Source organism: Stegastes partitus, unplaced genomic scaffold, assembly GCF_000690725.1.
Source record: "Stegastes partitus isolate 25-593 unplaced genomic scaffold, Stegastes_partitus-1.0.2 Scaffold1, whole genome shotgun sequence".
Classification (NCBI taxonomy): Eukaryota; Metazoa; Chordata; class Actinopteri; family Pomacentridae; genus Stegastes; species Stegastes partitus.
This window is the reverse complement of record NW_007577732.1, coordinates 1,723,605-1,737,161: the sequence shown is the minus strand read 5'-3', so window position 1 is coordinate 1,737,161 and position 13,557 is coordinate 1,723,605. Positions and strand designations below refer to the sequence as shown.

General features: G+C 37.4%; 1 protein-coding gene across 1 annotated transcript; it reads left to right on the top strand.

The window, feature by feature from the left end:
• Positions 1-2,034: 2,034 nt before the first annotated feature.
• On the top strand, positions 2,035-12,902 carry LOC103373352 (interferon-induced, double-stranded RNA-activated protein kinase-like). The gene is made up of 18 exons (XM_008303252.1): positions 2,035-2,104; positions 2,191-2,308; positions 4,166-4,304; positions 4,404-4,546; positions 4,630-4,753; positions 4,869-4,942; positions 5,019-5,168; positions 5,264-5,396; positions 5,570-5,628; positions 5,992-6,082; positions 6,874-6,932; positions 7,045-7,164; positions 7,283-7,399; positions 7,490-7,694; positions 9,030-9,158; positions 9,489-9,587; positions 11,189-11,251; positions 12,017-12,902. Coding segments are annotated over exons 1-18 (1,950 nt in total). The 5' UTR covers positions 2,035-2,103; the 3' UTR covers positions 12,143-12,902.
• Positions 12,903-13,557: the final 655 nt, after the last annotated feature.

Genomic DNA, 13,557 nt, shown 5'->3' with positions numbered 1-13,557 from the left:
TTTCAGTAATTCCCAAGTACAGGTATGTTAAAAGAATTGCAAACAGTCGCTTTTAGTGTTAGTTGCTGCCAAAGCCACTACTTGTTGTGGTCATCTATCACATTGTATGCTCTTAGTGAATCAGTGATTCATGAAGTATATTTCTGTCAAGAGTATGTGCTACGTCTGTCAGGAGAGTTTTTTCTGTTGCACTGATGCAGGTCAGTGAGTCAGTGAAGCCTACTGTATGGCAAAAACCATTTAAAGCATAGTGTACACCTCAAAAACAGCCAGACTTTTTTATTCCAACTTCGGTTAGCTCACACCTTTTCACCATACAGTGGTCCTCAAATGTATTCATACCCTCCCATTAAAGAAGGAAAAAAAACAGCTGTCACTGAAATACGTTGAAATTGACAAAAGTAATAATAAATAAAAAATTGAATGAAAATCATGACATTGCTTTTGAATTGTGGTTCAACAGAAATATCTTTAAAACCAAGCAAACAAGCATGATGGGACTCCTAAACTAATATTTTGTTGAACAACCCTTTGAGCCAGTCACTGCAATCATTTTCTTTAACTCTCAATCAGACTTCTGCACCTATTGACAGGTATTTTGATTTTGGCCCACTGCTAATTGTTCCAACAATTTCCCTGAGGTTTGCACCAAAGGGATCAATAAAGTTCTATTCGATTCTATTCTATTCTATTCTGCTCATCAGCAAAGTGCTCTAATTTGTCTGGGACAGTTTTGTTTTTTTTTTAGTTATTCTTTTAAACCGCAATTCAAAAGCAATGTCTTATTTCACTAAATTATAATTTGGCAATTTTTTAAAAATTTATTATTACTTTTTTGAGTTTCTAGTTGTTTGAGTGACTATTGTGAATTTTGCCTTTTCTTTAATGGAAGGATATGAATAAATTTGAGGATGACTGTACATGTGTTTGCATCCCTAGCATGGACATGGAAACAGAAGCGACCTTTGAACACCGTAACTGTCTTAGTTTTGGACCAGTTTCCTGTGTCTAGCTCCATGCCAGCATCATGCCGCCACATGCAAAAGAATTTCCATTAGAACTGTATTACTGATTATGATTTCACAAAAATGGAAAAGGATACAGGAAGATGGTGAACTACTAAAACCAGTAAAAACAATGTAACAGTGATCAACACTAATCAGGAGGTACAGAAAAAGCCATAGTTTCACTAATCATAGCTGCATTTGTCATATTCCTATCGTGACTCCACAGACACACAGTATGCTGCTTTTACAATTCAGCTCTGGGAGACAGATGAGCAAGTGCTTTAGGTTTGGCACAGGGAATGTTAGTAGAAGAGGAGTTTCTGTGGTAGCTCAGACTGTGAAGAACTTTGCATAATGTGAACCTCAATGAACTACATCCATGAAAAAAAAAAAAACTTTATGTCTTGGCACAAAACTGCAAGATTACACTTTGCTTGATAAGATGAAAAGAAGCTGAAAGAATGTTGAGAGTACATCCTTTAGTATAAATATATTTGGCTCTGATGGGGTTCTGACAACATGACTCCTGGTCTGCAGAAGCTTAGCAGAAGAAAAGGAATATTCCAGCACGATAATGATCCAAAGCGCCAAAATCACACAGGACAAAAAAAGAAGAACACGGTGAAATCTGTGACCAAGTATACTGACTGACTTGAATCCAGTGGAACACCTTCTGTGGTATTGTAAAGAGAAAGGTAGAGGAATACAATCCCTCTGGTGAAAACAACAGTCTCTAAAGAATATATTTTTGATAAATTTGGTATGATTCTGTCATCAGAAATAAAGGTGCACATATGAAATGTTGAAAATAAAACATTTGAATCTCAGTAATGAAAAGAGTACTGTCTTTTATTGCAGTTGCTTCCTACTGTGGGGAGTGTATTTTTAATATAGTGAATCTTAAAGCGTTAGTTTTTGATTGTGCACTGGAGCAGACACTTCAGAGGAAAAATGAACCCAACATGTAGGAGTTTGTGGGAGTTGTAGTTCAGCTGGAGTCGGTTTCAGTTTCGATACGAAGGAATCAAAACTTACAGATATCTACAGCGAGCCGGATCGAAACAGTGCTCGGACTTTAGGCGGATCCAGGAGCAGAAGTAAGATGGGAGAGTAAAAAAAAATACAATATATGGTGAGATTTAAACTGTCTTTTCACGTTTTGTTTTTTAATGTAAATTTGCAGTGTCATCGCCGATGGTTACTGGCAACTACGTTGCTAAACTGAACGAGTTTGCACAGAAGTCCGGCTTGGTGCCGCGCTATGAGGAGCTTGAGTCCGGTGGTCCTGATCATGATAAAAGGTGAGCTGGATTTCTGGTACCTGTGGTCGTAGCTTCACATTATGCAGTGCTGTGGGTGAGATGAGTGTTTTGTGTCAACACAGAAAGCTGCTAATATTTACACTTTAACAAGAGGCCTGGTTATCAGAAGACTTCTCAGTAGCCTACTGGATGGCTAAAATGCTACTGTAGTATATATGTGACATTATTTTACACCATTTCCCCACAGAGACTTGTCTTCAATATATAATAACAGCACTAAGAGACATTTTGAAATGTAATCTTAGAGTTGACAGGACTGGAATAACCTGCTCCAGCACTCAGTTGGCCTTATACTCTGCAAATTCTTAATTTATAAAGTGAGTGGTGATCAAGTTCATGCTATAAAGAGTTATAAAAAAAATAAATTTAAAAAAAACCTGAGCACAAATACTTGCAGATATCCTCCAGATGTCTAAACTGTTGTGCTTCCAATAATAATAACTCTAAGTGCAATTACCTTATTAGAAGTTTTAATTCAAATAAAATATAAATAAAATATTCAAATTCAAATATGCCTGACAAGTGGGATGTCCTGTATTGAACCCAGTTCTGTGAGAGTTAAAATCAATTTTATTCTTTTCTAACTTGATTTTGTTATGAAAATGTGAAGTACGTAGGCCTTGTTGAAAAATAGGTCTTTGGAGTTGTAAACTTTGTTGATGTTGAACAGGGTTTTTTTTTCTAAAAGTATGAACTCCTTTGGCCTTACTGAAGACAAGTGGCCTTTAAAGTTGCAACTTTTATATAGGCTAAATAGTAGCCCAGTTTTGTAAAAATGACACTAGAATTTGTTGATTTTTAACATGATGTTGTTCCAAAATGTGCCATCTGTGGGCGTTATTGGAGGAAATTGGTCGTAAACGTTGTACATTTGATCGTTAAATACAACTTTTAAGAGGTCATTTGGTATTGAATTTGTCTTGCTTTGATATAGAATTATATGAGGTATAAAAATTTCAATTTTACTTCAACACAATCGATGACACAATTTACCCCAACATGTTTTCTCCAAAGGCTCAATTTACCCCTTGCTCGGGGCAAGTTGAGCCAAGACAACACATTTTTTTTTTGGAAAGCTATATTTTAAAATCAGTTAATTTTACATCCAAACCAATTATTCCCTGGGATGCCCCATATCCTGAAGTATATGTACATGTTTTATTTTTAGACATTGCTGTCATGCCCCCACTGTAAAGACACCTCAAGTAAAGACTGGCTCATCTTACCCCCCTCTCCCCTATGTGAAAGTCTTTTCTAAGCATATATGCAAAGTGGGCTTCAGGTTTCCTTATATGTAAGTAGCCTACTGGGTTTGTGATGCAGTGAGTCCTGTTTGCAGGTTGATGCCAGAAACTCAGATTTTAGGTCAGCCCAGAGAAACTTTCCGATTTGATCAGAATAATTTGAAAACCATGGCCACCTATCCATCATCTGTACATGCTTTACACTGTAGAGGGCTGTGGGGTCTATGGAGCCTGACATAGTCCCAGAGATGGGGTACACCAGCTCTGCACAGGTCCCCAATCCACCGCTGGACTAATGCAAAAAGGCAAATGTTACAGTGAAAGTCTGACACCCAAAATAATCACCAATGAATGAAGCCCGAGATTTGGGGACTTCAAAAAAAGTGTAGGTTGTTACAGTTTCAGCCTGTTAATGTGAGCACAGCTGAGCAAAGCTTTGGTGTATGAACATCCTGCTGTCTGTGGCCACAACATAGACATTGTGTTCAAATATTGCCTCCCACTGGCAGAAAGTGGTAGTGTACTGGTTTCATGTAAACCAGCTCCTACAAAATCATTTTAAGTCAACTTTCCTCTGACAATTCATCTGCAGATTTACCCAGAGGGTGGTTCTGGATGGTAAACCCTATCCCAGTGGTGCAGGGAAGACAAAGAAGGAAGCCAAGCAGAATGCAGCTCAAAAAGCCCTGCGAAGTTTGTTTTCGGATGAACATCAGGACTCAGCTGACTCGGTAAGATTTAAACTAGACTTTTTCAGAGAGACATGAAAAATCAACTTGTGTCATGACTCATATGCATCCCTGGTGTGTATTTGTTATTATCTTTAACAGACTGAAAATGCAGCAGAAGCTTCGGCACCAGTTGAGCAGAAAAGTATCAACTACATATGTTGGCTCAATGAACATGGTCAGAAGAACAGACTGAATATAAAGCCTGTGGAGTCAACCAGACCCGGTCCAAATAATACTATCTAGTAAGCCTCCTAACTGCATCCCAATTCTCAGCTATGTTGTCATCATGTAAAAATGCACTAAATCAATGTTTCTGTGATGTTAGCTGCTGCTTCTTCATTGTTGGTGATAAGAAGTATCCAGAGGTCTGTGGGAAAACAAAGAGGGAAGCTAAGGAGCTCGCAGCCAAGCTGGTATATGATGACAAATGTGGCAGTAGAACTACAGAGGTAAGTCGTGATACACACCAGTGCATCCTGGTTTGAGCATAGACCTGAAACATACTCAGAGTGCCGCAGGCCCCCATGTGAACCATCTCAAAGTCATGCTGTTTCTCTTTTCAAGCCTGCAGATGAGAATTGCAACTATGCATCAGGTCAACAAAACGGCGAATTCAGTCAAAATGTTTTTGGTGTCTGGTGAGTAAATCACAATGGACATTCATTGTTCCATTTTGGCATCTTCACCAGTGTAAATGTTGCTGGTTTATTACAGTGATGGGACAAGAAGCCTGAGTGTGAAGTCTAAAGACAACAGCTTTAAAGAGACAAATTTCATAGGCATTATTAACAGCTACTGTCAGAAAACAAACCGCCACCATACATTTATGGAAGTCGGAAGATGTGGCCCGTCTCATAACTTCAAGTGAGTATGACTGAATAAACACTGCGGACACTGTGCAAACTCTGAAATGATGCTAATGCAATGAAGTTAAACATTTCCACTTTTACACAACACAGATTTTTCTACAAATCGGTCATTGACAAGAAGGAATACCCTGTTGGTGAGGGTAAGACTGTCAAGCAGGCCAAACAAAATGCAGCCCAGCTGGCCTGGGATGCTCTTCAGGAACAGTCAGACTGGGACAGCAAGGTATTACATTTTTTCTGCTTTCTTTACATCATCAAATATATTTCTGATCGTTTTAATTCACTGATTTTAAAACCAGCTTTGTTTTTTTTTAAATAAAAACATTTACACTGAGCTGAAACTTAAATAAATCAATAAGTTTAACATCATGCCGAACACCTTTGTCTGCATTCTAGGTGTCTGTCAAGTCAACAGCGTCAGAAGACGGTGCATCATTAGCACCATCAACTACATGGTAAGGCACTCACTGACATTCACTGGACAGCAGATTGATTAGTTAAATGTTATATATTTTATCTCTTTATCTCTATCTTATCCTATTCTATATCTTTTTTAGTTCTGTTTTTTATACAGGACAGTTTTTCTTATGTAAATGTCTCTATATTTTTAGAATTGGGTTAGTTTCTTACCTGCTTCATGTCAGCTCAATGCAAGTTATATGTGTTTTTGATATGTAAACTGCTGCTGCAATACTGCAATTTTCTTTAGGGGTTCAATAAGCACTCCGTTTGTCTATTATAATAGTATTGCAACAGTGTAATTATTACAATATTTTGAGGAAACTGTAGTTATGTCTCTTGTGTTTTTCTTTTTCTAGGGACTCCAATGAATCATCGTCACATAACATGCACACGAGTGCAAGTGACTCAGTAGTATTCGCTGATTCATCAAACCCCTCCAGGGGCCAGGTCAGTTCCTTCATAAATTTATAATAAATCTGTAGTAGGCAAAGCAATAGTCTATCCTCAGAGTAATATTTAAAGACTGCAAGTCTCACTGTATGATCAAGAAAGTTTTGTTTGGGAGTGCTTTCTGTAACAGTCAGTCAGGGATGCAAGTGTGAGCAACATGAAAAGAGTTAAAATAAAATATTCAAGCCAAGCAGTGCTTTTTTCTTCTTCTTTGTTTTTGCGCCACAGTGCCTGGAAGAGACCACTGTGAGCTGTAGTTAATGATTCTGACGAACAGTAATGAAAATGGTTCCACTCAGGTGAATTTTAACACTAAAGATGAGATAACCATGTGCCATTTTTGATATGCTAGAGGACACATAAATTTCATTTATAAAATTTACAATACAATGGCATCTAGTCTGGTTTCAGGTATGGAAGAAATATTTCTATGAAAAAAAAACTCATAATTATGTAACTTTGATGAACAAAAGTGAGGTTTTAGAGGTTTAAGAGAGGGACTTTAAGCCTTTAGCATACGTCCACCATCCACATTTTTTGTGTATGTCTAAGTTCTAGTACTTTTTCTAGTTAAGGAAAATAGATGCGAAATATATCTGCTAAATGCAACACCAATGAGTCCTTATAATCTCATCCCATCCATGGACAGATGTTACTCTAAAAGACAAAAGCTGTAGCTACTTGGCTTTTCTGACTCTATACTCAGAGCAGGTCTGAAGACTTATGTTTTTGAGTGAGGACTTCTCAGTATATTAAATCCATACAATGTGTTTATTTTTTCCTTGAAGAATGCTGTCACAAACGAGAGAGTGGAAAATAGCACGAGTAATGCAACAAACAAGTCAAGGTATATAAAAACATTCTTCTGCAATGCTATGATTTAACTGATGTACAATAATGTATAAGACACTGCTGTTTAGAACATTTGTATACCTAATATTTTTTGTGAATGTTTGCAGATTTCAGTCAGATTACGATTCTATAGAGCCTCTTGGCAAAGGAGGCTTTGGTCATGTTTACAGAGCAAGACACAAACTCGTGGGCAAGTTCTATGCTGTAAAGATTGTCGACGGTGAAGAGTAAGTCAAGTCGAAGTCAGTGCAGTGCTATTCAGTGTAAAAGCACAGTAGTATTTCAGTAATACATGCATTACTCGACAGTTTTAACCTAACGAGTTACATTTGATTCTTTGATCAGAAAGGCTCTGCGAGAGGTGATGGCATTATCAGAACTCCGTCACAGTAACATTGTTAGATATGACGATTGTTGGATGGAGGATTCAGAATACAAAGACAGCAGCTACAGCAAGTCTAAGTAAGTCTCATCCTCACATGAAATGACGTTTTACTCCACTTATTGTAACAACGAAGATTTGCCATTTCACCATTTTCCTTTCTTTCTTAGACCTACAAGTAGTTCATCCCTACAGTACCTCTACATTAGGATGGAGTTATGCGACACCAAAACACTTAAAAAGTGGATTGAAGAGGAGAATGACAAACCTCTGCAAAACCCCAAGAGAAAGGATGAAAGTCTGCTCTTTTTGCAACAAATAGTCAGTGGAGTTGAGTACATTCACTCCAAAGACCTCATACACAGGGACCTTAAGGTGAGGCTTTGGTGTTACTCAACAAGTACTAACCCTTTAGGTTTGTGCTCCACAATGCGCTGTAATAGATTGCGTTGTATTGCTGTTTACAGTGAATGTTGGTGACTGTTGCAGCATCATTCAATTCAATTTTATTTATTTATTAGCACAAATTCACAACATACGTCATCTCTCAGGGCTTTGCAGGCCTTACGAATGTTGATTCATACGGTTAAAGTCACTGAGTTAGTATGTTGAAGGGGCCTTAGCTCACTTAAACTGCCTTTGGAAACTGTCCTGTCACAAAGTTATTGTTTATTTATTTATTATTCTTTAGATTTTTCCTAGTTCTCAGAAAGAATTTTAGGCTAATATTTAATGTTCCCCCACCTAATTTGAATGACAAACAATCAAATATTTGTCAAGATATTTCACTCTGTAACCCAAGTGGCAGTCAAACCAATCATCATTGCTCTACTTAGTTTCAGTGTCAAATAAGTAAAGCATATAATAGTTTATGTTTCGTGTACACATAAAACTAGTACAAACGTAGCAATGGCAGAATAAGTACATTTACTCACGTACTGTATTTAAGTATAAATTTGAGTACTTGTCCTTTACTTGAGTATTTCCATTCTGTGACACTTCTATTCCACTACATCGTAGAAGCTAATATTGTACTTTTACATCACTACATTTGTCTGACAACTTCAGTTACTTTATACTTTTCAGATAACAGTTTTTCATATCCTTCCTCACTAGTGATAACCTTGCACTCTCAAGATCTCAAGTATCTCTTCTGTCCCTTTATCTAAATAATCAATGTAAACCCTCATTGGATTAGCTGGAAAAGGTTGTAAAGTTGAAAACAGGGCTGTTTTTCCTGAGCTCATGAAAACTTGACTTTTTAGAAACGTGGTTTTCAGTATCGCTACAAATATGTGATCATCTTACAAAGCATGAGCCGCATGTAAAGCAGTTAAATTAGCTCAATCTGAAATAAAATACAACATTCATATTACTGCTGCAGTAATATTAAACCACAACGTTATGTGCTTTAAGTACTTTTTTCTGATAATATTTACATAGTAAATTTTTGATTGTAATACTTTTACTTGTCTAGGTGTATTTTTAGTGTGGTATCAGTTTATTTACTTCAGTAAAGGATCAAAATACTTCTTCCACTACTGAAACATAAGCCCACCAGTTGGGCGTTTATCTATTCAGAGCAAACAAAGTAGTTGCTGCGTTGAGTGTTTGAACACATACTAAGGTATTAAGCTGACCAGCTCACTTCTTATAGTACATCATTCAAAAGGCTTGATATTAATTTGTTTTATTTGCTGCTTTGTTTAGCCTGCCAACATCATGTTTGGACAGGATGGAGAAGTAAAGATCGGGGACTTTGGTCTGGTCACTGATGGTGATGAAAACATGGAGAGAACCATATATACAGGAACCCCATTTTACATGGCTCCTGAGCAAGTGAGATGCTCACTTCATGTTGACACAAGCATTCGATTCTGTTCCTTTATTGCTTTAAAATGAATGTATTTTTGCAAGCTAAGTTACGAAATGTACTTACAACTGATATATAAAGTACAACCACCATAACGCTTTTTCTCTTATCAATACATTTCCAGTTAGAAATTCTCTGTAGTAGTAGTAGTAGTATTTCCCTTCTTCTTTAGTCTCATTATTTCAGTGTTAGTTGTATTTTTTGAAGCTTTTATGGAAGTAGAATATTTTTTAAATTTTGTACTGCATATATAAAGATACCTCATTAATGTCATTTACCTCATAATTTCATTCCAGAGGACTGAGAAGTATGATCGGAAAGTGGACATGTTTGCTTTGGGACTGATATACTTTGAACTCCTTTGGAAAGTCTCCACTTTCTCTGAAAAAGCAAAGGTGAGCCTTGCATAAACAGACGTACACTGTGTGTTATTCAAGTTTTAAATATTACTTGCCACAAAATGTGACTATATTACGTAGGCCTATGGTTATATACACAGTAGTAAGCAAAAGTTTACCTACACTTTTAAAAACCATGTATATCATGGCAGTCTGGTGACTTGTACAGCTCTTAATTTTGTATGATGGAATCATTGAAACCTATGCGTCTTTGTCTTTGTCTAGAAAACAATTGTGCATTTTGGTTCTTTCATAGATTTACTAGAGGTCCTCTGGAAATATGACATAAGCTGCTGGGCTAAAAATACATACATACAGCAACTTGACTTGTCAGTTTCTGTGATGTAGAAAGCTGTGTTAATCAGATTTTCTTGGGGGCATGGCCCTTAACTTCTTGTGAGAAATTATGATTGACGACAGCTAATGGCTCATCTGAGGGCCCATTTGATACATTAATTAGACTCAACCATAAACCCTGCAGTTGTAAAGTCTGAGGAGCTCAGCAAAGATTTGAAAAAGCAAATCATTGACTTGAACAAGTCGGAAAAGTCAATGGGAGTCATTTCAAAGCGGTGTTATATCCCAAAACCATCTCTGCAAACAACTGTTTGAAGGATAAAGTGCATGGTGCAGTTGTGTCACTGCCATGATCAGGAAGAAAACACAAGCTAAAACCTGCTGCTGAGAGACAACTGGTCAAGATGGTCAGAAGCTGAATTTCAGTATCCACAGTCAAGTGTGTTGTACATCTCCATGGGCTGAGATTCTGCCATGCAAGAAAGAGACCTTTCCTCCACAAGGAAGTTGAGCACCTTAGAGCTTGACTGAAGTTTGCTGCAGATCACATTGATAAAGAAAAGGCCTTCTGGAGGAAATTCTGTGGTCAGATGAAACAAAAAATTAGCTATTGGACCACAACAACAAGAAATTTGTTTGGAGGAGAGAAGATGATGCCCTTAATCCCAAGAACACCAGACCTACTGTCAAGCATGGTGGTGGTAGTATTATGCTCTGAGGCTGTTTTGCTGCCAGCAGAACTGGTGCTTTACACAAAGTTACTGGAGTAATGAAAAAGGAGGATCATCTCCACATTCAGGAAAACATAAAATCATCTGCTAGAAGGTTGGGTCTTGGATGCAGTTAGGTGTTTTAACAAGACAATGACCCCAAACATGCATCCAAAGTGATAAAGAAATGGTTAAATCAGGCTAGAATCAAGGTTTTAGACTGGCCTTCCCAAAGTCCCAACTTAAACTCCATCAAGAACAAAAGCAGTGGCTTTAATAATTCTATAGTTTCGTATTCAGTCATTTGAAATCCAGGACTGCCATGATATACATGATCTTTACAAGTATAGCTAAACTTTTGTTTGTGACTGTACAACTAAGACCACAGCTAACTAGACACCCCTTTACTTGATTTCTTATAAGTATAGTGTCCAATAAAAGCAGAGGACAGAACTTGCTCATTTTTGTGTATATCTAATTTGTTGTTTCTTGCATCTGTTTGTAATATTCAGTAGAGCTTAATTCAGATTATTTGTTTATTATAATGAAGTTAACATGCTCTTTTGTCCCTTATTGCTGCATTAATTCAAGATTTGGGATGACGTCAGAAGTCAGAAGTTCCCCAAAGAGTTTTCACAGACTTTTCCCCAAGAGGTAGATTACCATGTTTTTACTATACTAACTGATTTACTTGCCACATGAAACAGTATTTTTTCACATATTGGCACTTACGCTTTTCCCTATCTACACAGGTATTATTTAAAATATAGCACATAAAACTGTTTTAGGTTACCGAAAAGAGAGCTTTGGCAAACTTCCTTCCAGAATGAAGATTTTCAGAAACTCAGTTTGCGGTGTAATTGCTATGTAGACAGGTAGAACTGAGTTTTCTGAGATAAGGCGTGTGACTTTATCACCTTTGTTTACATGAGGTGATTTTGTGCAGTGGATGATGTGGCCAAAATAGTGCCAGTGCTAACCTTGCTACCAGGAACAGTAATGTTAGAATCAGTTAAGACCCATAATTCCTTCCCCGATATGCCATTGTCAGGAGGATATTGGAACCAGACTTCTGATTGGCCAACGTGGTTTTTGGGGTTACATCACTACTGTTTGTTTGGCATGCTCTTTACACTGCAGCACTGGTATTTTTTCATTTTCATGCAGGCTATGGTTGGGTTTTTTGTTGTTTCTTTTGAGAACAAAAGAGGGAAAAGACAGTTTAAAATAAATACCCATGTACATCTGGCAAAAACGTCATAATTTTCACCAACAGTGCGACAGGCATATACAGATTGGCTCAGATTCAATACGCTGACTGGTCAGTTTCCTGAACAAAACATTAAATGTCAGAAAAACTGAAGTGTCGAGCCTCAGTTGTGTAGCAGCATGACTGATCATTTTCTTGCTTTTTTACAGAGCCACATTATTAAGTCATTGCTGTGTAAGAAGCCGCAAGACCGACCTGAAGCAGCAGCACTGAAGGCAGAGCTGCAAAATGTGCTCAGATACTCAGGGGACAAAGAAATAGCCATGACAGTGTAAATGTCTGATTGTGAAAGAGAAAGCCTGTCAAACTTCAAAGGCTCTGCAGAAATCTGTGTCTTCTGATGTCTTTCCTTTAATGCCATAATTTGATGTACTGTTGTGTTGTAGGGTTTTTAGGACAATTGTTAATGTATTGCTGTTACATGTGATGGATGGCAAATCATGAACCATGTAATTCAAAACAGTCTCATGGGATCAAGGAATGAAAAATGAAATCAGTCTATCATGATTTTAAAAAGTAACTTTTACATTAATTCGCATGGGTCTCTGTTTCTATTGTCATTTTTGTAGCTGTTTTTAATTTGATTTGTTGCCATCCTGTAAAGGCAGGAACATTTTATATCGGAGCATGCCTTCAGGGTTCTGAAAACACTGTACAGTTTTTCTAAACACACACACACACACACACACACACACACACACCAATGACGGTTGGAGCTGCTGTTCAAGGTGCTCGCCTGTCATCGGGACCAACTTCAATTCAGTGTCTTGCCCAAGGATACTGTGGCTTGTGGAGGGGCTGTGGATCGAATCACCAATCCTGGACTTGGACCCTGATGAGATACTGTTCATGAACTTTTTTTTTTCCATTTTACTTGCAATATAAATCAGACACATACAATATATATCAATGGAAGAAGGACCATGAATACTATATTCCATTTATGCTGGTTGAAAGATATTTGATTGTGTAACACAAAGTGGATAACCTTTTATCCTATTTGAACAAAAACAGAATAAAAATGTTCAAACTAAACTGATTGGTTGGTGGATGTTTAATGATCGGGTAATGGGAATTCTGCCCTGGAAATTAATTAAGCAAAGCAGAAGCTATAGAAAACAATGCATTGTGACAAATTTGGGAAAAAGAAAAAAACAGGAATGCAAGCTTGCATGAGTGCTGCTGGAAGAAATACCAAAGAGGAAAACGTGATAAGGTTGTGATTGGGGCAGAAGAGACTAAATATTCCACTGACAGGAAATAATAATTTATGTATTATGTCAGTACATTGGAGTAAAGACTATAGAGCCTGCTCAGAAAACAGAAGTTCAGTATGAAACATCCTCAGTCTTAGAGCAGCCAGTTCAACAGTTTAGTAATGGAAATATTATTGTGCATTTATTTGGATGGAGTGATGAAAGTTAAACTCTGGTAGAAGGGCTGGTTTTGTTCCAGGTAGGTTCAGAATGAGGTACCACAGTCTTGCCAGCTAGCAGAAAGTCATCGGCAAACATCCTTATGATTTGTGTTAGTGTGGAAATTTGGAGACAGCCCAAAACCCAAGAGGAATTTCTAAGAAGAATAACTCCACACTTTTCTCAGCCTTTTATAACTCATCCACCGAACTGGTGTCTTTCATTAAAGTGTCCTTAAGGTGTCACACACACACACACACACACACACACACACA

What these genes read in the sequence shown, in the direction of transcription:
- LOC103373352 (XM_008303252.1), top strand. An exon ending in GTGGCAGTAGAACTACAGAG is followed by an intron (nt 4,754 to 4,868) that starts GTAAGTCGTGAT and finishes TCTCTTTTCAAG; the next exon opens with CCTGCAGATGAGAATTGCAA. An exon ending in CACAGACTTTTCCCCAAGAG is followed by an intron (nt 11,252 to 12,016) that starts GTAGATTACCAT and finishes GCTTTTTTACAG; the next exon opens with AGCCACATTATTAAGTCATT.